The following is a 27,282-nucleotide window of genomic DNA, read 5'->3' as shown; positions in this document are numbered from 1 at the left end:
ATTTCACCCCAAAAATCTTTTTTGCAATAAAGATTTTGTCTTCCAAATTTACTTGCACTGGTCCTACACAAAGAGACCATCCGGTCACGCCTTTGGCCCTAACTCTTAACATTTGTACCCATCTCCTTGAACCCTCCTTATCTTTTCAAAATTTGTCATGTAAGAATCATATATATGAGGTATGCGTTTAGAGTGAATAGAAATTATATTTTCACTACATTTTGCCCCTAGGCCAAGATTTTCTTGTTCAATTTTTTTTTTTTTTTTTGGTTTGGGGCATACTTGAACCTATGCTTTCCAAATCACAAACTATGAATGAGAAAAGAATATGTTTTCTTTATAATTTACACTTTAGGCATTAGACAGTTTCCACCAACGTCTATCTCATGTTTCTTTTTTCCTTTTTTTTTTCTTTGTCATACTGTACTTTCATGCATCATAAACTAATGTCACAATATAAATGAGCACTTTTGCTGTGAATTGTTTTGATTGTACTAAATTTTAATTAATACTTACCAATGTCATGATCCAGAACAAGCCCAGAGTGCTGTATAGTTTCTGCTTGAAACTGAAGTATTCCAAGGTGCCTTAGCTGGATTAATAGGGGTACTGGAGTAATCTAGATATGAGTAGTCGTGATTGGCTAATATTTCTACTAGTTAAGTTGTGTCTTAAAAATATTATCGAAAACTGGTAATTTGAAAAACATCTATACACAATGCGGTCAGAAAAGAAAAAAGAATTAAATGGAAACCTTTTTTTGCTCAATGGGAGGGTGAGGGGTGGTTGTAGCAAATTTATGTGTAATATGTGTAATGCATTTATCCGAATTCTTTTCAACTGAAAATCGATCAAAGGTTCTTCAGAACTTTGTTAATCATAATAAGATCCCTCCAATTTTCATGGCATAAACACCATATCACGTGCACTTTTATGGAATTACCTAATCAATTTTGACGAAGAACTTGCTAAAACAGAAACAAAGAACAAAAATCTATTCCAATTGATGAAGCTTAAGAGGAGATGACGGGTTTTTACTACAAGTGCAAGTTAAATCCGAATTTATACCCGCTTGACTGCAAGTATACAGGCCAAAATCGTAATGTAGGATATGTATCGGGTCGATCCCACGAGGAGCAACTTAAACAATTACTAAATCCCAATTTACTCTATTATTTAGACTCACCATATATTTGAGCAGAAAATTCAGAGTTAAATCTGACTACAATCTTTTTACTATCTAAAATCCTTAGCTAGAAAATTGCAATATCACAAATGGAGAAAAATTCACTAAATACTTGAATCCAGGGATGTAGATTCCACTTATGATACAAATGATCAAAATGAATGAATTTAATATTTGTTATTACTCTTGTTTAGCCAGGGATTCATTTCCAAAATTGCCAAAACTTCATTCTCATGATAAAATTGGTCTCAAACAGTTTGGTTTTTCCTAATCTCTTGGCAAAAACTGAAACTGCTCTTGTTCATGCATGAAATGCAGATTTAATCCACTTGAGTGTAATTCTATTCTCATGAATTAACAACTCAAACTCCACTCATGTTATTCCATTGTTTTTACCATTTCTCAATGAATAATAACAACTATAAATCTACTATTGGTGATCAAACAACAACAAGTAATCAAGCATACACAAGTAGACAAGCTAATATAAGATACAACAAGTATAAGTCACATTTAATTGATATCACTTGGTCATAAGTTTCATCTACTCCCTAAATATAGAAATTTAGCTACTCATTGATGATATAACAATCAAACTCATAACTTCATGAATGTAAAACATCTCAAGTTACAAGTACAAGAAGGTTAAGAAAAGCTTAGCCAAGTTAATGGTGAAGCCCTCCAATTTCTGCTATGTCTTGCACTGGAAAATGATTACAAGATGAAGCTTCCAAGTATTCTTGCAAAATTAACTAGCTAAAGAGAGTTTGCTAGAAGCAAGTCTGACTATGTATGGATGTCCAGACATCTCCCAATGTCTCTGTATAAAAACTGCTCAAGAGCTTCATTTTTCCAAGTCAAATTCCACCTTTTGATTTCCAAATCTAAACTTTTTTAGGATAGTCAATAATCAATGTTTTTGACTTGAAAATAAGCCATCTTTCTTGCCTTTTTGTCTTCTGAAGAATATGCACCGAATCCACTTGCAACTTATGGCTGGAAAGTAGTATGAACCCAAAATAAATGGCTGAGCAATTTGCAGCTTTTCGGCTACAAAACGCGACTACACAAAACGCGGCATCAACTCGCGTTTTCAACTTAGCCTTGCTCCAACTACGATTTTATCTATGATGAAAGCTGAACTAGCTTTTGTGCAAAACACAAAAGTTGTAGCCCTTTGAGTTAACTTTACAATGCTTCAAGAATCATCCAAATCGGAGTTTTGTGGCCTGAGATATGATCGAAATATTATCACCTGGTCAAACCCCTATTTTGATTTTCAACCACAGAATGCAGCTTCTGTATTCCAACTTTTTGTCCATGAAAACAGTAGAATTGGATTTTGATATCTCATACCAATTGTAGGTCTCTTTCTTAGCTTTAAAATGGTATAAAGATCACCTCAATCCGATAAGTGTAGCTGTAGATATAGTCGAAATACCGAAGAGTGTCAAAACTGTCTTGAATTGCATTTCCTCACTTTGAATGTTTTTCACTTCATTTCTCTTTTAACCACTTGAATTCATCACCAATTATCTATTTTTCACCTTACCTGACATCCTTTGATGATTGAATCATTAAACTTACATAAAAATGAAGTTTTTATCACTAAAATCAATAAAAATGCAATAATAGCCACTTTTACCAAACAATGTATATTTTTACCAAAATCTATTTATTTTAGTTATAAACTAAATAATCAAAACAAAATCAACTAATAAAATGTAGTTAAAAATACATAAAATAAACCCTTATCAGGAGACATAAACCAAAGTAGCTGCTGAGATCACAGGCATGCATAAAAGATCATACTAATTATTAAAGACCTATCAAATGATGTTATTCATAGTTTAGATGTTGTTGCGCTAAATCTAAATTGTTGGGTAAGATCCTTTCAGGATAAACAATTAAAAATGGAACAAGGAAGGAAATTAGTTGTATCCATGGAAACTACCATTTTTGGGGTTTTGTAGGATTTCTATGTCTCATTGATTTGGTAACCCTACAATGTTTTAGAAACAAGACCAGCACGAATCTAGCACATCAAAAATTCTACAATTTTGTTATAACACCATATCAAACAAGAGTATATTGTATCCTAACAGGGCTATAGAATCTTCTACGATCTCATAGATGCAATGGGCATAGCTACATATCTAGTTGTAGCATGGAGAAAAAATTTGCTTGTATGATCACGATTTTGCTGCTTCAGACAAGCAAACTAGACAATAAACAACTTTATGCAACATGCTTGCACCAGGAGTTCTAGCAAGTTGATCCACCATGCGAGTTAAAACTCGAAGGTATTGCCTTAAAAGGGAAAAAAAAAAAAAAAAAAAAAAAGATCAGCATGGGAAGAGCAGCAATGGAGCCCCTTCTCTTGGATCAGAATTTTTGCAACTTTAAGGGTTGCAACCTATGCAAGTCTACATAACACAGAAAGAAATTTTCAAGGTTGAGATCAGAAGAGAAATTAATAAGATAGGAGGATGTATAATTTTAGGAATATTCTACCTGCTCACATGCTGAAATTTTCTAATATAGACACGGACAACGTCAACAATTTCTCACAAAAATGTGGCGCTCACAATTTACGTGAAACGGTTCACGTAGACTATGAGTCTATGATCCATTATAGAAGGTCCCTTCCTCCACTACTTGTAATTGTTGTCTCAATTGAGTAGTAATTCACTTAGATTGTACATCCGATCTCTCATGTTTTGGTTCTTACAGATGTTACAACAAAAATTTTATATATCTAAATGCTATCAGGATAATTGAAGATATACAGAAACAAATTGAAATTGACCATGTTTGAGCAATGAGGCACTTACTAAATTTTCCACACAATGTCAAATTTATGAGAAATATTCTATTGTGACCAACATACCATGTCAAGTAGTTCCACTAGACCCATCTGCGGAGAATTGATTACAAACTCACATGTTACATCAGTTACATGCCAGTATGGAAATTTTGGTGAGTTATGGATATGAGCAAAACTTAGGATCCGTTTTGCATCCTTGTCTTTTGCATATTTTTAATAGACAAAGGGTTCATATGGATTACATGTTTTTTGAGATGTTTTCAAAAATTATATCATAGCATTATATATTAAAAAACTCACTGTAGATGTATTTTTAGGGCATTTTTAAAATTTAAAATTTTGTTGGAATAGTTCAAAAATTTTGTATGATGCCCCTACCATAACCAGGTGCATCCATCACATCCACTGCCACCACCCACCACCTCCATCCTTTTTGTTTGTTCCCTCTTCCTCTTTTCTTCTCCCCCTCTCTCCTCTTTCCCCTCCCTTTTCCTCCCTCCTCCTCCCTCTCTTTCTTCCCTTCCCCTGTACCCCCTCCCCCCTCACTGGTCTCCCCGACCATGACCAGATATGGTCATGGAAGATCAGAGGGATAGGAGAGATATGCAGGGGAGGGAAAGAAAGGAAAAGAAGAGGGAGGGGAAGGAAGAGAGAGAGAGAGAGAAGGAGGAGGAAGAGAAGGAGGAATGAGGGAAAAAAGGGGAGGAGAGAGAAGGATAGAGGGAGAAGGGGGCAGTGGAGGAGGAAAGGGAAAGGCTTGTAGCAGTGGTAAGTGGCTTGGTATGGTGGGTGGTGGTGGATAGAAGAAGAAAGAGATAGTAAGAATTATTTTATTTTTAAAATTTTTTGGCTTTGATTAGGTATAATTAAGATTGTATGATTTAAGTATTTTTGGTGGTGTTTTTGAATTATGTCACTATAGACTCAAAAAATAAAACTCTAAAAACAAACGCACACCAATACAAATAAAGCCAAAATTTTTCTTCAACTTTAGTTATAGTAACTTGTTAAAACATTCTAAATTTTATAAAAAGAAAACCCCCAAAATATCTAAAAAAATACCTAAAATGCAATTCGTGTTCCTCTTCCACCACTATTCTCTCTAACCATTTCCACTTTCATTGCCACCACCCCTACCTCATCCTGCCACTGTTGTCACCACCTCTAGGGATGGCAATCACGAGCACTTGCCCGGCTGGGAGAGTGATGCGGCGGGAGGCAAGGCATGTGGGGTCTTCCTCCATCGACTCAAAAATGGGGTCCTGCCCCATCACGTGCCAAGTCTCCCAAATAAATAAATAAAATGCAAAAAACAAATTATGTATATATATGCTATAATTAATAATTGAATATTATTAGTTGTAACGATCATACATACATAATACATTCATATTATATATGTAATATAATTAATATTATTAGTCAAACTGATAATTATACAAGCATAAGAATTAAGACATTCAAACAAACCTTACCCTAATTCCCTCAATCCCTCTTTTCTTCTCTTCCTTTTCTAGTTCTCTTATCCACCGCTAGCCGCTAGCCCACCCCTTGAGTTACTGTCCATCGATAGAAATGTCAGGCGATTCTTGCCCTAATTCCCTTAGTCACTTTTTTCTTCTCTCTTTTTCTAGTTTCCTTATCCGTCACTCGCCCACTTCTTGAGTCACTGCCGATCGACCAACCACCAGCATTCAGCCTCTCAACTCCTTCCTTTGATCTTGTCAATTGAGCATTCCTTCATTGCTAGAGCGCCATTGGAGCCTTCAATTTCTCAATCTTCCTGAACTTAAGTTCAAAGGTGCGATTGTCCACCAATTGAAAAGGATGCATTTTTGATATGTTGATAACTTGTTAATCTATTCTAGTATTGGAATAGCAGTAGTATTTAAGAACTTGACATGTCCTATTTTAGCAATTTTAGCACCTTTTAGGATTTTTAGTATATGTTGATAACTTCTTCCCTTATTTTAGAATTTGAAAACTTGACCTGCTTTGACTTGTTGCATGTTTCTGCAGCTTCTGGTTTTTTAAGTCTTTTTAAGCAATTATTACATGGTTGAACTAAGGAATTTCTGGAAATCTACTTAGCTAACTAATATTTACCACTTAGCTAATTCTGGTTTTTTCCCAACCATGGGTACTCGGGGGGAAGCAAGGTAGGACGGGTACGAGGTAGGAATAGGGGGAATTTTTAGCTAAAAAGATGGGTTCCCCCTTTCCCCGCCCCAAAACCACACCATTACCATCCCCACTCCATTGTCTGCCGCCACCTCCGCTGCTGTTGCCACCTCTCTTTTCTCCCCTCTCTCTCGTTCCTACTCTCATTTCACCTCCTTCCCCACCTCCATGCACCCACTCTCCCCTTCTACTTCCCTACCTCCACCAGCAACTCTCTTCCTTTCTCCCCTCCTCTCTTCCTTCTCCTCCCTCTCCTCTTTCATTTCCACCTCTTTTCCTTTCCTTTCACCTACCCCCTCCTTCTGGTCGCAAGAACAAATTTGGATGAGAGAAGGGAGCGGAAAGAAGAGAAAAAAGGAGAAGGGGGAGAAAGGAAAGGGATGGTGGGTAGTGATGGGAAAGAAAAGGGTGAGAGTGATCGGTGGTAGCAGATCTATCAACGGAACGGGTACCGACCGGAATTGGACATTCCGGACCAAACCCATTATAATCTTTCCATTCTAGATTTGACCCGTCTACCCAACAGGTCTTGTACTTATAATCTCGGAATCGGGTTTGACGGGTGCAGAAACAAAACCCTACAAAATTTTGCACTTTTTATGCAATATTGGGGTAAAGAAGTACTATTGTATTAAGAAGTATTTATATATTATAATTATTAATATATTTAAACGGGTTCGGGTTGGATACGGGTCAAAATCCTATATTTTGTATCCAATCTATTTTTTTTGTTAGAGGAAGCGGGTACAGATCTTGATCCGGATAACAAATTATATCTCAACCCATGCCTAAAAAAAATTGAGGGTCCAGACCCAGACCGTTGACAGGCTTAGGTGGAAGTGAGAAAGAAGAGGAGGAGGGTAGTAAGTGGTGGTAGAGAGGGGGGTGGTGGCTGCTAGAGAAGGAGGGAGAGAAATAGGAAGGGGTACTAATTGTTGCTAATAGGTGTGATGGTACCAGTTGGTGGCACGTGATGAGTGACAGAATTTTACAAATATTCCCCAAACACTTAAAATATATAAAACTTTTTTGTAAAAACTTCACAGCAAGTTACATAAAATTTTAAACAAATTCCTGAAAAACATACCATCCAAATGAATAATTTTTTAATCATGAATAGCTACTATGCCAAATAATAGAATACAGAGTTGTACAGAAAAACTTTCCAAATTCATAGCCTTTCACCAGCCATTATTACTTTCCTATATTCTCAAAAAATTTCCATCAACATCTTAGGAAAGCTAATAAGTATCACCTTTAATTTGAATTCATTAGCTAACATTTTACACCTGAGTCAACAAAGTTTTTCCTCTTTATCTTCTAGGTTCTGTACATGTATGACACCTACATACCTTATAGAAAATAAATACAAAATGTTCTAGCAAGGCAAAAAATGCTTTTAGTCATCTGCAATAAGTAGTTTGTCTAACAAAATTCAAGGCCTCTTTTTTCTTTTATTTTTCCTCTATCATCCAAAAGTTTGTTTAACTTTTCTTGCTCCCCCTTATCACAACTGCCTTTTCACAGTCTCTAGTCAAATGTTTTGCAGAGAAAATTAAAGAGAATGGATAACTTTTTGGGATCATCTTTGGAAAAGACCAAAGGCATTTCGCCTAGATCAGGGTCATCCCGCAGCAACTACCCGTCCGTTGCAGGCAATACACAATCCCCGGCATACCTCTCTTCTTCCGATGCATTTTTTATTCCTTTAGAGTTAAGCTCCATGACAATGGAAAGACTCATACCAATTCTCGATGAGTTCAACTTATGTGAAAAGACTCTCTTGCGTTTGAAAGATGCATCATCTAGCAAATCTGTGGCATGTGTATGTACTTCTATACCATTTATGTTCCTCTGTTTGTGACTATTTCTATGCATATGTTATGCTCATGTATAGTTTTTGTTTTACTTTAATTAATTTTGACGTGTAATTTGATTGTAATATTGATTAATTGCATGGTAATTAGTGGAAGGGGAAAGGATAATAATGATTATGGACTTGAACTTTATTGCATTGGTGGGACTAGGATGGGTTCAACTCTATTTTATTAATTGTAATATTGAATAATATGAAAAACAATCTGGATAATACTCAGTGGTAGCGGTTCAATCAATTGGTTTCTACTAGTTTTGACTGGTTTAGTCAAATTTTGACCTGATTGACTAACTTTATATTTTAGGGTTTAATATAGAATTGGACCAATGACATATGGGTTTGTGGTTCAATCAATTCTAACCATTTGATCTATGGTTTGATTGTTTGAACCGATTAATTCGTATTCAACCCCATTAAATTGGACGGTTCAATCTAGTTTTCAAAACACTACTTGATTGATTTTATTATGAAAATGTTACACTACAATTTGAAGATTCTACTATTTTTTATCATTAGATGGAATATAGAAACATGATACATAACATCCAGTATTCTTTTTTTGGTCTACTTACAAATGTGGCATGTAAACGGGAAAAAACTATTGACATTCTCTGTGAAGAATTAATTATATTTTATGCACATAGATTTATTCAGCATAGATACTATGCATTTGTATCTACGCAAGCATCCTAAACCGTAAAAAATGCACAAATCAAGGTTTTCTGTTGTTGAAATAATTGGACTTGGATGCCAACTGTATCATAAGACATAGAGTAACCAAAAAATAATCTATTCACTTAAATGCATGAAATGTCCACCCTATATCATCGGATCCAGATAGACATTATGGATCAAATCAACTGTCGTGTTCATGAAGGAAAGAGAGCATCATTCAACGATAGTGTGTTCCATCTTAGACCAAACTTTAGTAAGTAAGATTCATACCCTTTGCCTAATAAGATTATGTCCAAATTCTCCTTTAGTAGCCTCTCATTTGTAGGCTAACTTTAGTTTATCTTTGCTTATAGTTTCTGTTACTACAGAATTAACTATTGCGTGTAATGCTCCAAAAAATATATTGTGTGTAATACATTTAGTTTCTGTCTGAAGGCATTTAAATTGAATAGTGTATCTACTTTTCTAATCTTTTAACATGTGCAACTCGAATCGTTTCGATTTGACAATTGGAAGACATTATCCTTGTCTTTCAATCAAGTTTTATATTTCTTGGTAACTTCCTTTTTTCATTATGTATTTGTACAATTCGAACTTTATATATTTATACTTTAGAGCTGAAGATGCAATTTTATTGCATTGTGCTTTAAGAAATCGTCAACTGTAGACATGCTTTGTTCTTGAAAATCCATTATAAGTGTATACTGTATAGCATCATCATGCAGGCTTATGCATGCTAGAAAATTATATCAACTCCTTTAAAAGGGTTAACCAGTTAAGTATTTGCTTCCTGGCCAAGACATTCACTACTGTTAGTTGCATATACGGAGTTGGAAGCCGCATAGTTGGAGATCTTGGCAATAATCAAAACACGTGCTATTAGTTCTTTTGGCAACTTCTATAATTTTTTCTTTTCTTTTCTTTTAAAAGGAAACAACCTCGTCTGAAAGGGCACTTGTTATTATCAATAGGTTTTAGTCGATTGGCCGAGGTAGAAGTTATAGTGCTGTGCAGCAATTTTGTAAAACCATATGATTTTTGTATGGAACCAACTTGCAACCTTAGTTTTTATTGGCATAGACCTTCCGGCATCCAGTGGTCTTACTGGGCTCAAACAAATTCAGAATCAAGCGCTGTCGAAGTCCTTTTGGGTAAGGACTTTTCAGACGTTATTTTCTCCATCTATAAGACTCAAATCCCGTACCTTTTTTAAGGGTTATCAAACTCTTTACCATATAACCCAATAATAGTTGGTATCAACTATAGTTTTATCAAAATTACCTGGAAAACTTAAGATAAACGAACATAAGTATCTACGTATTCCACAAAAGAAAAAAAAATTGGTTAAGTACTTAACGAGTTACTCAAACTAACCAAACCAAACTACACCTAACCTACAAGTTTTAATGGGCAAAAATTTGACTTGTGTTAGAAGCTTTTTCTATTGCGCCAGTGACATCCCTAAAAAACAAAAAACCTAAACATAAATAGTCTTATCGTTCTATGTTTAGAAAACTAGATCGAATTGCACATAAGGAAGTTCACAGGAAGACCTCTAGTAAAATAGACCGAACCCGTTTATTTTTCTCTCCCAGTTGGAAGCTCTATAGCGACGAGACCCTTTAGTAGGCGATGCCACCCATGGGTTTAGTTTCAGACCGCATCAAGGCTTGCTAGCGGCAGCAGCAGCAGCAGCAGCAGCTTTGCAAAAATTTGTACTTCCTCTTGAATGTTCAATTTAAGCTGGAATTTCTTTATTTCCCATACACTGCACAAAACCATGGTTGCAATTTTTGTGGTCAATACTTAACTAATTATTCAGATTTCTTGGAAATCATATGTTACGATGCAGTGGCTAAAGTTGTTTGTTTTTCAGGGCTAGGTCATCATCGACCCACCCGTCCCTTCTCTAGCTTATTCCTTCGCTAAGACATTATGAAAATAAATAAATAAAGGTTCTTCAAATTATTTGTTGCCGAATTAGACATTATGAGCAAGTTTTCATCTAGTAGTTAAGGTTCAAGTGCATGAATTAGACATTCTGAATTCAAATTCTTGTTTCTCCTCCTTGCTTCTTAAATCCCAGTCCTTTTAAACAAAAAAGGTTATACCATGTTTTGGTTCGCAATTTGTAGTATTCTTGAGTGAGATTGCTTATACCATGTTTTAAATATATATTGCAGTATTTTATTTTTATTTTTTTGTGATCGTTGATTTGTGCAATGGAATATTAATTTTTTTTTCCTTGTTTGATACTTTGATTAGAGCCAGATGTCACATAACGTAGATGTCAAGAAGGTGTGGGATTCTCCCGGAACTGCATTCAAACTCTTGGAGGTTTCTTTCCTGCTCTACTCTTAGATTTTCAATTCTTTGTATGCAGTTGTACTCAGTAAACTGTGAGCATGGGATTATAATGTTGGAAACTTTTTAATAAATCAAAGTCCTATATTTAAAGGTTAATTTCAAGTTATATTTATATACTAAGGAAGGTATCCTGTACCCTTTTTGCCATCATCTTAGTCACTATTTCGTAATATAGTCTCTTGTTTTCTTATTTCTGGATTCATATGTTAGGTTTTATTGATTTTTAGGTATTAATATCAGTATACAAGAAGTTGGACCCATTGCAGATTACCAACCATGAATTTGGTCGAATTTGTGGCGTTCTTGCCTTGTTTCAGGTTGGTTCTGTTATTTTTCAAGAATTCTAATCCCTTAACATATATGGGAAAATTACGTGTTGATATATATATATATGTACTTTTGTTAGAATGACCAGCTCGCACAATTATCTTGTAAACCAAATAAGCAGCTTCATTTATCCTTAAAGCAAGACGAAATTATTTTGGATTAAAAGTTAAATATATTTTGACTGATCTAACCACTTTATTGTACTTGTTTTTTTTTTTTTTCCTTCAACTAGATGATGGCTTCCCATCCAGAAGTGAAAATGGGACTCATTAGAGGTATTTCTTATGCTCTTTTCTTCTTTATTTATTTATTTGGCAATGGGATTTGGGAAAGTGGTGTAGGCAGTTGCAGAGTCAAGACCTCTAAAGTTAGAGGGGTCAAACTCTGATAGCATAAGAATTGTGTAATGGTAGAGTTTAAAATAAATAAAAATGTCTATCTTAAACATTCCATTTTTCCTATGTCAAATATGCTTTCAAATCTAAATTGTGCTTCAAATTTGTAGTGAAAATTACTTTGAATTAACATCCATATTAAACTTTTGGTAGGTTTAAAACTCTTGTGAAGAGTGATTATGAACTTTCAATTATTTAGGGAGGCAATGTTTAATAGGAATTAGAATTCTAAAAATTTTAGGGGGACAATTAAGGCACAATTCTGAAAATTTCTAACATTTCTAAACTTAAAACATAAACCTTTTTTTTTTAAATTGAGGAGGTGCAATTGCACCACACGTCAACTGCACGTGGCTCTACCACTGGGTGTGGGGGTCAAACTTAGTTTGATTAGTTGGTAAACCAATTTTGAATAAACTCTTATCAAACTGAATTTGATTCGAGTATTAAATAGTTTGGTTCATCTTTCAACCCTAATAATAGATGTGCATTAACAACACATAGTGGTACTCCTCCTTATCTATTGTATGCATAATGAGAACTCTACAGAATTACTTGTTCCTGTTCAAGAATTTTTTCTTTTATTTCCTAATAAGTTCCTCAACACGTCTGACTTATTATCTTGCTTCAATTCTCCATCATAAAATCATTTATTTCATTTAAGTTACAGAGCTCCAAGTATTCTTATATCTTTTTTCTTTGGCATGTCATAAATGTTTCTGATATTATAATTTTCTTTTATCTAATACTGAGTTTCATTATTGCAGCTAACATACCATATTATTTATACCCATTTCTTCAAGCAAAAGCTGATGACAAAGCTCTTGCTCAGATAAGGCTCAGTAGCTTGGCTGTCCTCTGCGCCTTTGTGATGGTAATTTTTTTAATATAGTTTTTTATTTCATAATTGTTACTCAATATTCCTTTAATTTCCATGTTTCTATATCAGTCATTCTCAAAAAACTAAAGTATAAATAGACGATAAAATCTCATAAACCCAAAATTTATTAGCATGAGAAGATGTATGTTACTTTACATTCATCGTGACTTTTGTTGCCAAAGCAAGATTTTCTGCGTCAAAAAAATTTTTTTTTTTTTGTTTGCTTTTTTGGGGCATTGCTGAAACGTTTATATGATGATGAACTCTGAAATCATGCTGTCAAATATTACAATCTACGAATCATTGCATGAATTTTTTGTACACACAATTCATGCTGTTATGTGATTAATATATCTCTGTGTCTACACAATTTTCATACTGTCATGTGGAGGAAAATGTCCACAATTGTTAACTTAGTGTACCAAATTAAAGTCCAGTTTTTCTTTTTCTTTTCTTCTTTTTATATTATGTCAAAGTATACGTATTTATTGTGGCACAATTGCACAAATAAATGTAGGAAAATGTCCACAGTTGTTAACTTAGTGTACCAAGTTAAAATCAACTTTTTCTTTTTCTTTTCTTCTTTTTATTTTATGTCAAAGTATACGTTTTTATTGTGGGATAATTGCACAAAGCGTGCACTTATAATCTTTCCTTTTCTCTTTTTCTCTTTTACTGTTTGGCTTCTGGTATCATTAATGATTTTCACAATATAAATGAGCACTTCTATTGCGTACTATCTTGTTACTTTTACTAATTCTGAATAAAATACCAGTGTGAAGATCCTGTGCAAGCCCAAAGTGTTGTTCACTTTCTGCTTGAATCCGAAGCATTTCCATTGTGCCTGAGCTGGATGGATAAGGGAACTGGACGTACCCAGGAGGTGAGTTCTTCATGTACATTTATATTTATGTATCCTACTTGTCAAGAGAAAATTTGTTGTGTTGGGTACTGTTTTTCATCATTGGAAGCATTCTGTTTGGATTGGAGATTATTTGAAAAAAAAAATTTAGAATAATACTTTTAATAATGTGATATATGTGAGACAAAATGTTGATTAAAAAACTAAAAACGTGATCACAAACCATGTTTATGATGCAAACAAAAAAATTTTTGCAAAAAAATTACAAATGGAGGATAATAACCATGGAAAAACATGATTTTATTATAGCACTTTATGTCTTGTTATTAGAATTGCGCTTACTCGAATTCACATTCATGTCAATCCAGAGTTCTTATTTCAATCTAAGATTTTGAAAAAGCTGACTCAAACTGGTAATTTATTTTGTGCCCCAAGTAGTAGGATAAGAAATGGGTCGAATATCAGTTTCTCCCACCAAAGTAGTAAAGTTATTTTACTTCAGTGTTGTACTATAGGAGTGGATGGCAAATTTAGAGTTTTCATGTTAAACTCAAACCCCCCCCCCCCCCCCCTTGTTTATGTTAAAAAAAAAAAACCTTTATATATAGTATTGCAGATAGTACGTGTGTTTTTTCTTTTAAAAAAAAAATGAAGGTATAATAGTATCTTTTTATCCTTAATTGTTGCATGGGTAAAATAGCGAGTTCAAAAGGTGACAAAAAGTTTCAACGTTGAATCCTCTTCTTTGGCTTTATATCCTAGTATTAGTATACTAGCACGTATCATGCACTAAGGATGCCCAGATTATCCCGTCTTAGTAATTTTTCTGTTGATCTCAATCTTGAAAATTTCTGAGTGTGTTACTTGAACTTGCACAGCTTGCAACCCTTATAGTTGCAAAAATTTTGATGCAAGAGAAGGGGCTCCATTATTGCTCTTCACGTGCTGACCGGCTTTTTGTGACACTTCAAGTTTTGACTGGCATGGTGGATCAGATTGCTAGAAGTCCTAGTGCAAGCATGTTGCACAAGGTTGTTTACTGTCTCGTTAGATTGTCTGGAGCAGCAAGATCAGAGGAGTAAAGTTCTTCAAATTCTACTTGCTACCTTTAGTGATATGTATACCTTTAGTGATGTGTACACCTTTGCTCATTGCACCTATGAGATTTTCTTTTTTTTAATAGAGCATTTTGGACAGATTTTTGCTGATTTTGATTCTTGAAATACTAAAAATTTTCAGGCTTACTGAATCAATGAGGTCTACCATCACTGCAAAGCTAAGAGATGATAGTTTCCGTGAAATCTATCAGGTGAGTTCATATCATCTAGCCGTCCTTAGTTTCGTGCAACATAACATGTTATAACTACTTGATGCTTCAGAACCTTTGGAGTAATCAAAATCTCATTACAAAAAGTTTGTATTTACTGATATGGAACTAAATTTTGCATTAATTACTTGCATATTGATCAGTGTAACTTGACTAGAATGCATTGAAAGAAAAGAGATGTGGATTTTTAATGGTTTCAAGAATGTGAAAAAAAAAAAAAAAAAGAAATACGTGCAATCTTTGGTCTTGTACTGGATACCCGTCCTCACCTTATCCCTTTAGTGACTTGAGATGATCAAGTAGTCTGGAAGTCTCATCCTTTAAGAGTCTAAATTGCTAGATCAGCTTTGCAGAAGTTAAAAGTCCGGTCTGATAAAGTTCGTTGTTGTAAGGTTTTGTGGGGGAATATACAGATGCGTGCTCAAAATTTCAGTTATTCTGATGTTGTCATGTTAAAACTTAAAAGTGAGTGAAAATTAAGGACAGATTAATCCGATGTTGGAATGGCATTGCATCCTCTTCACCTATCCCGTATCCCTTGTACAGAATGGCTGGAAACTGGGATTCTGAACTCCTATTGGCATAGCAGCATTTTGTTGGGCAATCTTTTCTCTGTACTGTGTGTAGGATAGTCTTGCTGCCATGGTTTACTAGCTGTCGAGTTCTAGAATCTTGTAAGCTTTTACAAACCTGCTGCAGGATCCAGTTGACTTTGTATGTAATCAGACTATACAGGATATGCCAAATGTTGTTAGTGGTTTGAGGAAGTGTACCAAGGTCTCAAGAGAATTTGAATTTGTGCATTAAATTGTGCTCATTTACCTCATTGAATGCATACAATCTGTTATTGAGATAAGTAGCATTTAGTATTGACATCAGAATTTGCAATCCCTACAAAACTAAATGATGCCAACTCTTCTTTCGCAGGGAAATCCAGAGATCTCGAGTCTGGTGCAGCAACTTGCTCGCAACCTGACTCCGGGATTCAGGCCTAATCCATAGAGAGCTTAGCTTCAAAAATGGTTGAAGATTATCAGTCTGTTTGGACGATAATCATGTATCCGTTCTGTAGAATATTATGGGGATGAACTAATCATTTTGATGTAGAATGTATTATTGTTGAATCCAATTTTCTCTGTGTTCGAAACAAATGATTAAAAACTCTTAATTTCTTGAACATATATTGACTTTTATATATTACTCGTAATAACTTACGTGCTGTGCACATGAATATTATGGGGACCAACTAATCGTTTTGATTTAAAATATACTCCCTCCGTTCTTTATTAGATGGCTTGAATAACTAATTCTCTTAGATTAAGAAAGTTGGTTATTTTCTAAAAACCAACAAAAGTTTTACTTTACTTCTCAAAATTACCCTTTATCTCTCTTCAACTATACCTAATTAATACTACTTGTCATTTACTCTCTCTCACATTTCTCAATCAATAGATTAAATCTGAAAATCTGAATAGGTCCCACCAAATTTGTTTTCATAGATCTCAAAATTTGAATATTAATTCCCACCAAAAATTTTCTCCAAAAAACAAAAGACTTTGACATTATAAGTATGCTGGACATTAAATCTATTCAAAACAACTTACTTCATCCATGGGTTCAAGGCAAAGATATGATATGCCTGTACTTGAAATCGATTTAAATAATTCATGGGCAGATTCTAACATTCATAGTGAAGAGGCTCAAGAAGCTGCTACAGAGGAATTGCAATATCAATTGCCAGATCTTAATTGCATTATTGAAGAAGGTTTTGTTCTTGACTTCAACCTTAATCAAAGTCCTCCAACAACTGAGATATCCTCAAGTCAATTCCTTTTTGACTTGAACAAGGAGCCATGTGCAGAAGATGAAACAGAAGCAAATCTCGAAATGATAGAATTGGCGGAACCAAATTTGAATGAATACTGGTATTATAATTTCTTTCCATATTATTGACTCCTATTTACCTATATGTACCAGTAACTTCTTATTTTTGTTTTATTCTTAACTAGATAACAATGTCAGCGATGACAATCCAAATTTAGAAGTGGTAGAAGCACAAAGTGGTGGTCGCACAAGGAAACTTTAAACTTTGACCAATGAAGAACGCAAAAGAATACATTGTGCTTTGTTGAAACAAAGTGTTGCCGGAAAAGTGAAAAAAGTTACTCTCTTGACATTGGCATCATCTTATTTAGTTTCACTGAGAACTATTCAACGTATTTCGAAACGAGCAAAGGACAGTGGTGATGTGTGTCATAGGAAGACAAAAAATTGTGGACGAAAAAGAGATTAGATTGACATGGTTTGATTTCGTGAGACCCCCTTATCAAAGAGGACATCTATTCGATCTTTAGCTTCCGCTTTAGACACAAATCAGACCTCATTGTTTAGACTTCTAAACATTGGAGTTATACGGCGTCACTCAAATGGCATAAAACCATATTTGAAGGAAGAAAACAAAAGATGTCGACTGCAATTTTGTTTGTCCATGCTGGAAAGTTGCAGCATAGGTATGCATAACATTATTCATATCGATGAAAAATAGTTCTACATGTCAAAGAAGTCTGAAAACTATTACTTGCTACCAGATGAGGAAAAGCCATTACGTACTTGTCAAAGTAAAAATTTCATTCCAAAAGTCATGTTCTTAGCTGCTATAAGTCGTCCAAGATTTGATACACAAAGGACTGAAATCTTCTCTGGAAAAATTGGTATCTTCCCATTCGTCACTCAAGAGCCAGCCAAAAGAACTAGTGTTAATAGATCTGCAGGTACATTAGAAACAAAACCAATAACTTTGATAAATAAAGAAGTTATAAAATCGTTTTTAATTGAAAAGACCTGCCATCAAAGCAAAGTGGCCAAGAGATGATCTAAGGCAGCCAATATTTATTCAACAAGATAATGCAAGAACTCACATTGGCATTGATGATGCTGATTTTTGTCGAGCAGCTACAGAAGATGGGTTTGATATTCGTTTGATGTATCAACCAGCAAATTCTCTGGATTTAAATGTCTTAGATCTAAGACATTAACAAGGAAGCACCTACAACAGTTGATGAGCTTGTTAATGCTGTTGTGAAGTCATTTGAAGCTTTCTCCACTATGGAATCTAACAAAACTTAACACTTCAGACATGCATGATAGAAATCATGAAGGCAAAAGGTTCCAACAAATATAAGATCCCACATAGTAAGAAAGCAGTGCTAGAAAGATGTGGCCGACTCCCTACTCGGATGAAATGTAATCCCACATTAGTGCAAGAAGTTCTTGATTATTTAAGTTTTTGATAGCCAAGTTAATTTTGTAATGATTAATGACTAAATATGTTGTTTTGTTTTTTCTGGGGTTTTGGTTCAATGTAGCACATATTTGATGCTTCTCCGGTGTCTCTATGCTTTGTTTTTGGTATTTTTCCGTGGGAATTGCAATTCATGTGATAAGCAGCCATGATATCAAGTAAAAGCCAGTAATTTTTTTTTTTGCTTGTCCATTTTAGTTTTACCTATTATATGGTGTAAGCAGCCATGACATCAAGTAAAATAATAGTAGGCCATCATATGAAGCAAAATAAAGCCGAAGAAGAAAGGACTTTGAAGGAGACATGTCTTATTGGCGTTGAGTTAATAGAATTTGGGAAGATAAACTTTTAACATGATGCTAACCACTGGCTGAAATTCTTCTTCTGCAAAAGCTTCATCTCCTTCGTTTTGGAAATTTGTTCAAGTCGAACCCACGATCTGCAGGTACATTCAAGTCAAAATTTAGAGTAACTTTCTTTTTTTCTCCATTGAACACTACACTTGAGTTGGACAATTTTATAGAATTTGAAACATTGATATCTTTATCGATCTCCATTTTCTTTAGATGACTATGTAATGGAGTTGGTCAATCCCAATTTGTAGACACATTTCAATTTAATTCTTCATCTCTTCAACTACTTCTATTGTTAATGCTACAAATACTGCATTTAATTATTTAGAGTTCCAATTCAAGAAAGTTGAAAGGGTAAGCAAGGGTAAATTTGGAAAAAAATTCATAAATGCTTTCTTGATATCATAAGATGATAGATAAAAAGAAACAATGGATTAGGACATCTAATAAGGAACGGAGGGAGTATTATGCTTGAATCCAATTTTCCGTGTGTTAGAAAAAAAAATGATTAAAAACTCTGAATTTTTTGAACATCTATTGACTTTTATATATTACTCGTAACAACTCACGTGCTTTGCATGTGAATATTATGGGGATCAACTAATCGCTTTAATTTGTATTATGCTTGAATCCAATTTTCTCTGTGTTAGAAACAAATGATTAAAACTCTCAATTTCTTGGACATCTATTGACTTTTATATATTACTCATAATAACTCACGTGCTTCGCACGTGAATATTATGGGTTCAACTAATCATTTTGATTTAGAATGTCTTATGCTTGAATCCAATTTTATCTATGTTAGAAACAAATGATCAGAAACTCTCAATTTCCTGGACATATATTGACTTTTATATATTACTAGTAATAATTCACGTGCTTTGCACATGAATATATTTTTTTCAAGATATTAAACCTTTAATATACTAAATTTTAGTGTAAAATTTTGATTATTGGCTTAATATAAACTAAAAAACTATATAATGAATAAAATTAAACAATTGGTAGTTGTACAAAATGTTTATTGTATACAAAGCAATTAAAAGTTTGTTGTATACAAAGCAATTATAATTTTTTATAATTATCGATAACTTTTTTGGGAGCTTTCTTAATCAATATGACATAATATAGCGAATTTAATCTTTTATTTTCTCATTAACTATTTATAACCTTTTGTGTTCTTATTAATCGTGATTTTCTTCTAACCAATATGTATATAAAATATAGTTAACTTTAATTATCATGTATAATAATATAATAGTTGGAGATAATTTTAACACATGCAATAATTGGTAATGAGGGAAATGATTGGTGAATATAGTTGTAAATGAATAAGTTTAATTTTAATTACCAACATTTTTGAGATGTAATTTATTGAAATGCTTTATTTTTCTTATTAGTTTCTTGATTGGAATGCATGAACTCTAATTAAAAAGCATGTCATAATTCTAATTAAAAGACATGAGGGTAATTTAATCATAATAAAAAATGAAGATTAAAATATGCTTACATTCTTACACTCCCGATTGCCAAAACTCATCAAACTTTTTATATAGTACTAATAATGATAATGATATGGTTTCAATCTCATATTATTCTTATGCCAAATCATGACCTTTGATCTGAGGCAGACGCAAGAGTAGACTTTTGGGTGGCAAGACCTGTGTAGATATATATTTGGAGGGGAAAATTAGGAGGTAAAAGTTATTTTATCCGGGGACACAGCTGAAAACTTCAAAATTTCCAAAGGAAAATGAAAGCAACTTCTAAAAGATCCAAGGGAAAAGAATAGCAATAAGCAATTGTTTGGCTATAATTCAACCATAAAAACTTTGTTAAGGGTCTTTTAAAAATTATAGCACACTTGACACTCAAGCTTCTTGCACCCCATCATGTTTTTCTTCCTATCAAGTGTGGATATGTAATTATTAAGTAGTAAGATGTAGCAATTGGTTCTAGTATCAGACGACCTTGGATATCATCACGTAGTTGCATCTCTCTGTATTACAGTATTAGAGCTCAGTTAAATTCTCTAAATACATTTTTGTCCACGATTTCGGTTTACCAACTCTACAAGCCAAATTCTTGTGCCCTTATATTACGTTTCCAGCTAAAAAAGAAAAAAGTGTACAAAGGCAGGGATGCAGCTGTAGAAATCAACTTACCAGACGAGTTGATCTATAACACCTACACAACTCGCTCAGAAGGAGGACATTCCTCTTGATGTGAATGCTAAAGTTTGACAAAGTATCATGGCCAAAATAAATTTTGTGACTCCCCATTTGGAACATGTACCAATTTTCTTATGTTCTTACGTCCATCCAGCTTCAAAACAACATGCCAGTTTTCCTGCAGCTCACAGTTATCCAGCTTCAAGCTGCAGCCCTCACAGTGGTTACAAGCAAATTACACCAAATGTACAATCAATTGACAAGAAAAGATCATTATTTCTGGCTGTCAACAAAACATAGACATCGCAGAAGGCAACTAAACTTCAGACATTGCGATCAGAATATATGCAGCTTGAAATGAAAAGAATGAAGAACATCAGCCAATGGTTGAGCAAGTCGAGAAACCAACTCAGAGCTAGAACATTTTGGAATTGGCAGGAGGATATCAAGCAGGAGACAATCAACTGTTTCCAGTCGAGATTGGTAAAACACACGCCAAAGATCCACCAGCACCCCCAATGCATGAAACGGTCCTCAGTACAATGATGATGCATATTATGGCAAATGGAGAACTAATTTATGTCCAGGGAAATGCATAATCTACAACGGCTACTTCCTTAATGATCAAAAGAATAGCTGTAAGATACAAGAAATATCTGTTTTTTTAAAGCAGGATCACTCAAAAGGTACATGTATTTCTAAAACTCAAATACATGTGCACAAAACACAACGTAAGTTACAAAACAAAACCCATGATGAAGTTTAACTTCATGGAAAAGAATTAACACCTTCAGATTTTGGTGGGACTGAAAGCTTATCCTCTAGCATGAAAGAAAGATCATGCATCTGTGACAACAGCATTTCCACGTCTTCCTTGGTTTGGGTGGAAGCAATGCGGACATCTCCAATAGCGTCAGGTTCTGCCGAACCTTCACCCAAGTCGCTTTTGGTGTCAATTACCCTAATGATGAAGTAGAAGGCACGTGAATTCCACAAGTAGAGCATATGTAGGCAAGTAAGACATATGCAAGTTTAGTGTATTAAATTGTAACCTCTATTAGAGCTACAAGCAAGTTTAAATTTTTTTTTTTCAACCCACCATCAGAACATGCTGAATGTTTGAAATATGCCAAACCACCATCGGAACAACTTTCTCCAATGTTGATTGAAAGATTTCCAGCAATCTTAGAGATTACTAAGAAAGACAATAGGATCATGTGACTATATCAGAAGTAGCACCTCACATACAAGATCCCAACAGGATCTTCTGGGCAGCCAAGTGGGGATGTTATGGAAGGTGAGGGGGGAAATACCCAAGGGGCATCTCCTTGAAGATCCAACTGCAATCTCTCTAAGGCTTCTTCTAACAATCAATTTAAAGTATATTGCGACTATCACCAACAAAGCAGATGGACTCTAGACCACTACTTCTTGCGACTCAACTATGAATACCCTGTTAGGGTCAAACTAGACAAAGCCTTAAAGACAATCCAAAATTAGAAATTTATTAAGCCTCTCACCAATCACTTCCTCAAGTCTCTTGTTCACCCAGGTTACTTGTAACCCTCAAAAGTCCACTTCCTCTCTCTTTTAATATTCCACCATGTATCCACACCAGCATACTACTTGGTGTTGTTTCTACTGTTAAAAAATTTTTGGCTATCATCTTTAAGTGATGATATATTAGGTATCTTGAAGTGATTTGATTCCCTATTCTCTAAACCATAATTAACTGTTGACCTAAAAACTTCCCCAGAAAGGATACCACTATCATGGCCTCAAACATGCTCTCTTATAAAGGCTATGATAGTGCACAACTAGGACAAGCATATGTTCAAAGTTTCATCAGACAGAAGTATCTATTGATACACTGGTTCTGGGAAAAAGGACGGCATGGAAATCTTCATAACTGTTTCCTATGTAGTTGCACAACTTGATACCAGGGAAAAATTTTCTTGTAATCCAGTTACCCTTCGTAGGTGCCATAATGCAGCAACTTTAAGTAATGCTGAGGTGAAAAGAAAGTTAAGACATTCTAGAACTTCACCGACCAGTATGTGATCATCAAAAGAGCCAAACAGAGAAGAGGGAGGTGAATGCATAGCTACACCAACTACCAGGGATGTCATACAAACATTTCCCACCTATTATGTACCTGGTCAAAGTAAATAGAAAATTTTCTTCCACTGCACATAGATAGATAAGCTTCCAACAATGTTTGTACTTCTTTACAGTAGGGACATCAAGTTATACAAAAGACTATTTACAGGTACAGATATTTCTTATAAAGTAGCCCAACTAGCAGATGTATTCATCAACCATTATCAATTAAATAGAATACATCTCCTGCACCATATCCCCAACTCAGTTATCACCTCCACTAGCAATCTCTATAAAAGAGTTTTTGAAATTATGAGAACAGACTATGGAGAGTCTCCACACACCGACACCAAATTTATGGTAAGCATCCAACTTCTGGAGGACATTACATCCAGCTACAGAATCTATGTTTTTTATATGTATAACAAAGCAAGCACATAACATAGAAGATATTAACAATTGAAATGATAATTTGGAACAAGAATGTACAAGTACCTGTCAGAAGCAGAAACTTCTAATCTGATGTTATTCACTTCTGCTGAAAGACCCCCTTTGCTAGATGAGCTCGGTAAAGGATTTGCTTGTGAAAAGCTACCAAAGTCCATTTCTTCCAAATCTTTGTCTGAGCTGAATACATTCAGTTCTGAAGTGCTTTCAGAAGCAGATTGCTCATGACTATGTGTTGGAGCAGTTTGAGAATCTTGAACGTGAGTTGAGCTTGTGAAATCATTCCAATCATCAAATAAAACTACATCACCGCTCTTCATGTTATTTGCAGGTGTACTTGCATCACTTTGCCATTTGTCAACCTGAAACCAATCAAAACTTGTTGAAGGATTGCTCATATGCTGTTGTGGAGAAATATCCTTCAGTTCGATGGTTGCGTCATGCTGCTCAGTCTGAGCAGCTGCATCTTTATTTAAATTAGTCCACAGGTCATTGGAAGTCCAGTCACCAATTGAGGGAGAAGTTGCCAAATCAACCTTTTGATTTCCATCTTTGGACTCTTTTACAGGTCCAAAAACAGAGTCCAGTTGCAAAGATAAATCAACATTGGTCAGGTTGTCTTGTGGCTGAGCATCCTTCACTCTGATAGTTGGATCAGGCTGCTCATTCTGCTCAGATGCCTCCAGTTTTGAGTTGTTCCACAGGTAGTCAGAAGTCCAGTGACCAATTGATGGAGAAGCTGCTGAACTATCCTCTAATCTTCCATCTTTTGACTCTTTCTTGGTTCCAAAAACTGAGTCTAGATGGGAAGAAATATCAACTTCAGATCCACCAAAAGGCTCAGGAGGTTTTGGACTCTCATGGTGAATAGTTGCAGCTGCAGAATCTGCACTAGGGTCAAATGAGTTGGAAGCACCAAACCGATCTCCAAAATTAGCAGACTGGAAATCTGCCTCCCATCCAGAAAAGGCATCATTTTTTTGGTATGTAGAGGACTGAACAGCTAACTCAGAAGGCTTAGAATTCTCAAAGAAACTAAGATTATCATGAGTTGCAACTCCTTTAGGTTTTGCAGTAACAACATTATTGCTTGTAACAGAGTGCTCCTCGGGAGCATTGGAAGCATCTATCCTTCTTGAATCATGGAAAAAATTATCCAGGTTAATTCCAGTCAATTTCAAATAACTTCTCTCAACTGGATTCTGATTTGATACATTTATCTCTCCTTTTGCTTCCTCAGCTGGCCAGCTTATTTTAAAATCTAAGAGCTCAGACAAGGAAATCTCAACCTTTGGTGTACTTTGCCCTCTGTTTAAATCACCTATTTCCAATGGTGGTCCAACAGTTTCCTGCAATATCGTAGACTAAATTCATTAGAAAGATGAATTGCCAAATGTTGTAGAATACACTGAGCTGCAAAAGGAAAAAGATTAGTCCGTAGACTCTTCCCCACATTTCCACCTCTGCACTCCTGGAGTACTAAGTATATTATGGTTACAAATTTTATGTTCACATATTTTATGCTAACATGCATGATAGTCAATGCAAAAAGTGGAGATAAAAAATTCCTTTTCACCAGACATTATAGATTGGATCAAAGCATTAGAACTGAAAGTGCAATGAAACCAAGAATTCTTGACACTGAAAGTCTTCATTATAGAAAACTGCGCAATACCATGGTCTAGTTTATGCAGTAACAAAAGTTTAAGAGTAAAAAGCACTTCTTAATTTATCAAATGTAGGGCTCTCAAATGGAAAAGGAAATATCCAGAACCATACAAATTCTTACTTTACAACCTTGCCCTGTATTTGGCATGCTTCAAACAAGTGAAACAGTATAAGTTTTGGTGCAGCATCCACAACAAGAACAATGGGGATTTCAAGAATTTCACCTCAAGACGAATTTTTAGGCTGTCAGCAGTTTTTTCTGTTTGGTTTTAATGTATTAAGGTTAAATTTTCTAAAGACTTTTTTGTTTGATTTTATGAAATTCCAATTGAGGGGTATGTGGATATGTTCATCATTGCCGAAATAGGCCACAAAAGTCCTTATGTGGACTTATGTTATGCAACAGAAGCGGGCGTGATTACATTTATAACCAACATGCAAATATTTGCAACTATATACCAACATGTACCTTCAGAAAAGTAGCAAACATGTATGCAAAAAGATAATATCTCTAAAAGATTTCCCTCATCTGTCCCATTTTGTGGACACATGGTGTTCACTTTTCTCTTCTAAGACATAAGTAGCCAAAAGCACTGTTCTTGACTTCTACCTAGTGTGATCAATTTTCACAATGACTGACTAACAAAACAATTAGACCTTAGCCATTAACATTGTATTCACCAAATCCACTGTTATTCACTCAACTGAGCTACTTAAAAGAAGACCAAGTAATTGCTTGCACTGTATTATCAACAAACTTTCCAATGAAGTTCAAATATTTTTCAACGGTGCTTTAAATTACCACACTTCAATTACTATACTAATGAACCATTTCCCTATATCCCATTTTACGCATGATACCTTATACTCTTCAAAGTCTAACGCTTTCCCTCGGATTCGCCTACTACAATTTACTTCATATTTGACTAAATAACACAATGAATCACAATACCCTATCAGCAATTATTCTTGTACATTTCCAACTATTCAAAAGATCCCATTTGTATCCAAACCCTATTCTATAAACTCACAAAACTTCAATATAACTGATTATTCACCTTCAATTTCATCAAATATTTACACCCTTTTCACTAAATTAACCCCCCAAAAAAATCACGTCAGAACAAACAAAAATCAGCATAATCCAACTCAAATTATTCTAAAAAATTAATTAAATTTCGAAAAATAAATAAACTCAATTTTAAAATTGGAAAATTGAGCATACTGATCCATCAAGGTTGAGGGACTCGAGCAACCAGCGGTAAGCAAAAGTGTCCTTAAACGAAATGCAGTCCGGAACGATGTCGTTTGGGCGGCCACAGTATATACAAAGAAGTGATTGCACCCCACGAAGAAGTCTTCCATTACAGTTCTTGCAGCGGAGATAAGGCGGTGATGGGTCTAAAGTCGATACGGATTCAGGTATTGAAGGCAAGGGCGGGAAGGATTTCGGGGTCGGGTCGTAGTGGGATAGTCCAGCTTCTGCTCGGGTCGCCCGTTTGAGTTGTTGGATCAGATCCGTCGGAAGCTCGTAGGCCATTGATTTCGGAGTTTGGGGAGCTTTGGGGGGAAACTAAAATGGAGAGACTAGAATTTGCCAAAGCAAAATAAAGCAGACGAGGAAAGGAGCTTCAAATGCTTGTACATTGAATTTTATGCATTAAAGATTTGTACATCTCCGTGCAATGGGTTTATAAGGCCGATCAAACCGGTTAAACCGATATAAACCAATTAAAAGAACAATAGTTTTCGATTTAGCTCAAAACCAAGAATTTGGGAGGTTTCTATTTATTTTCCTAGAATTGCTTATATATCAATTATCAAGTTTTAAAACTTTCAGGGGAAAGAAATCGATCAAGTGGTTTGAGGAGAGGAAGTATAAGTGAGAGATTCCGAATTTGATTCTTCCTACTTACACTATAACAAAAAAAGTTTTAAAAACTTTCATCTTCAGCTAGAAAATAAAAGTTAAAGCATCAATCATTTAGATCAAAATATATATATATATATGGATTTAGGTTAACATACCTAGTATTCACCTAATATATTATATATATACATGCATACTAATAATTATTATCCTCTCTTGCATTTATATACTTTCTTTATTTAATCTTGCCTATCCTCCATTGTATTTATTTACTTTTCCTAATTAATATTATATTTTCAAAAATATAGCACTCAAAATATATTTTAACGGTGGGGCACTAGTTAGACAAAATGTATATATATATATATGTGTGTGTGTGTGTGTGTGTGTGTACATACATATATATATAAACTAATTATAATTATTAGAAATACTATTCATTTTATAACTTTGAAATAGAATATATACT

General features: G+C 34.7%; 2 protein-coding genes across 2 annotated transcripts; one reads left to right on the top strand and one right to left on the bottom strand.

The window, feature by feature from the left end:
* Positions 1-11,908: 11,908 nt before the first annotated feature.
* Positions 11,909-15,905, top strand: LOC140007305 (uncharacterized). Its single transcript, XM_072050032.1, has 7 exons — positions 11,909-11,927; positions 12,602-12,708; positions 13,490-13,597; positions 14,455-14,654; positions 14,816-14,885; positions 15,603-15,680; positions 15,831-15,905. The coding sequence occupies exons 1-7, from the start codon at positions 11,909-11,911 to the stop codon at positions 15,903-15,905; spliced, it is 657 nt and encodes a 218-aa protein (XP_071906133.1).
* Positions 15,906-21,262: 5,357 nt separating this feature from the next.
* LOC113689767 (uncharacterized) lies at positions 21,263-26,633 on the bottom strand. Its single transcript, XM_072050843.1, has 4 exons — positions 26,169-26,633; positions 23,324-24,624; positions 21,517-21,689; positions 21,263-21,344 (listed from the first exon to the last, which is right to left on the bottom strand). The coding sequence occupies exons 1-4, from the start codon at positions 26,481-26,483 to the stop codon at positions 21,301-21,303; spliced, it is 1,833 nt and encodes a 610-aa protein (XP_071906944.1). The 5' UTR covers positions 26,484-26,633; the 3' UTR covers positions 21,263-21,300.
* Positions 26,634-27,282: the final 649 nt, after the last annotated feature.

This window comes from Coffea arabica, chromosome 5c (assembly GCF_036785885.1).
Source record: "Coffea arabica cultivar ET-39 chromosome 5c, Coffea Arabica ET-39 HiFi, whole genome shotgun sequence".
NCBI lineage: Eukaryota > Viridiplantae > Streptophyta > Magnoliopsida > Gentianales > Rubiaceae > Coffea > Coffea arabica.
Note: the sequence above shows the minus strand (reverse complement) of the source record. Positions and strands in the feature narration are given on the sequence as shown.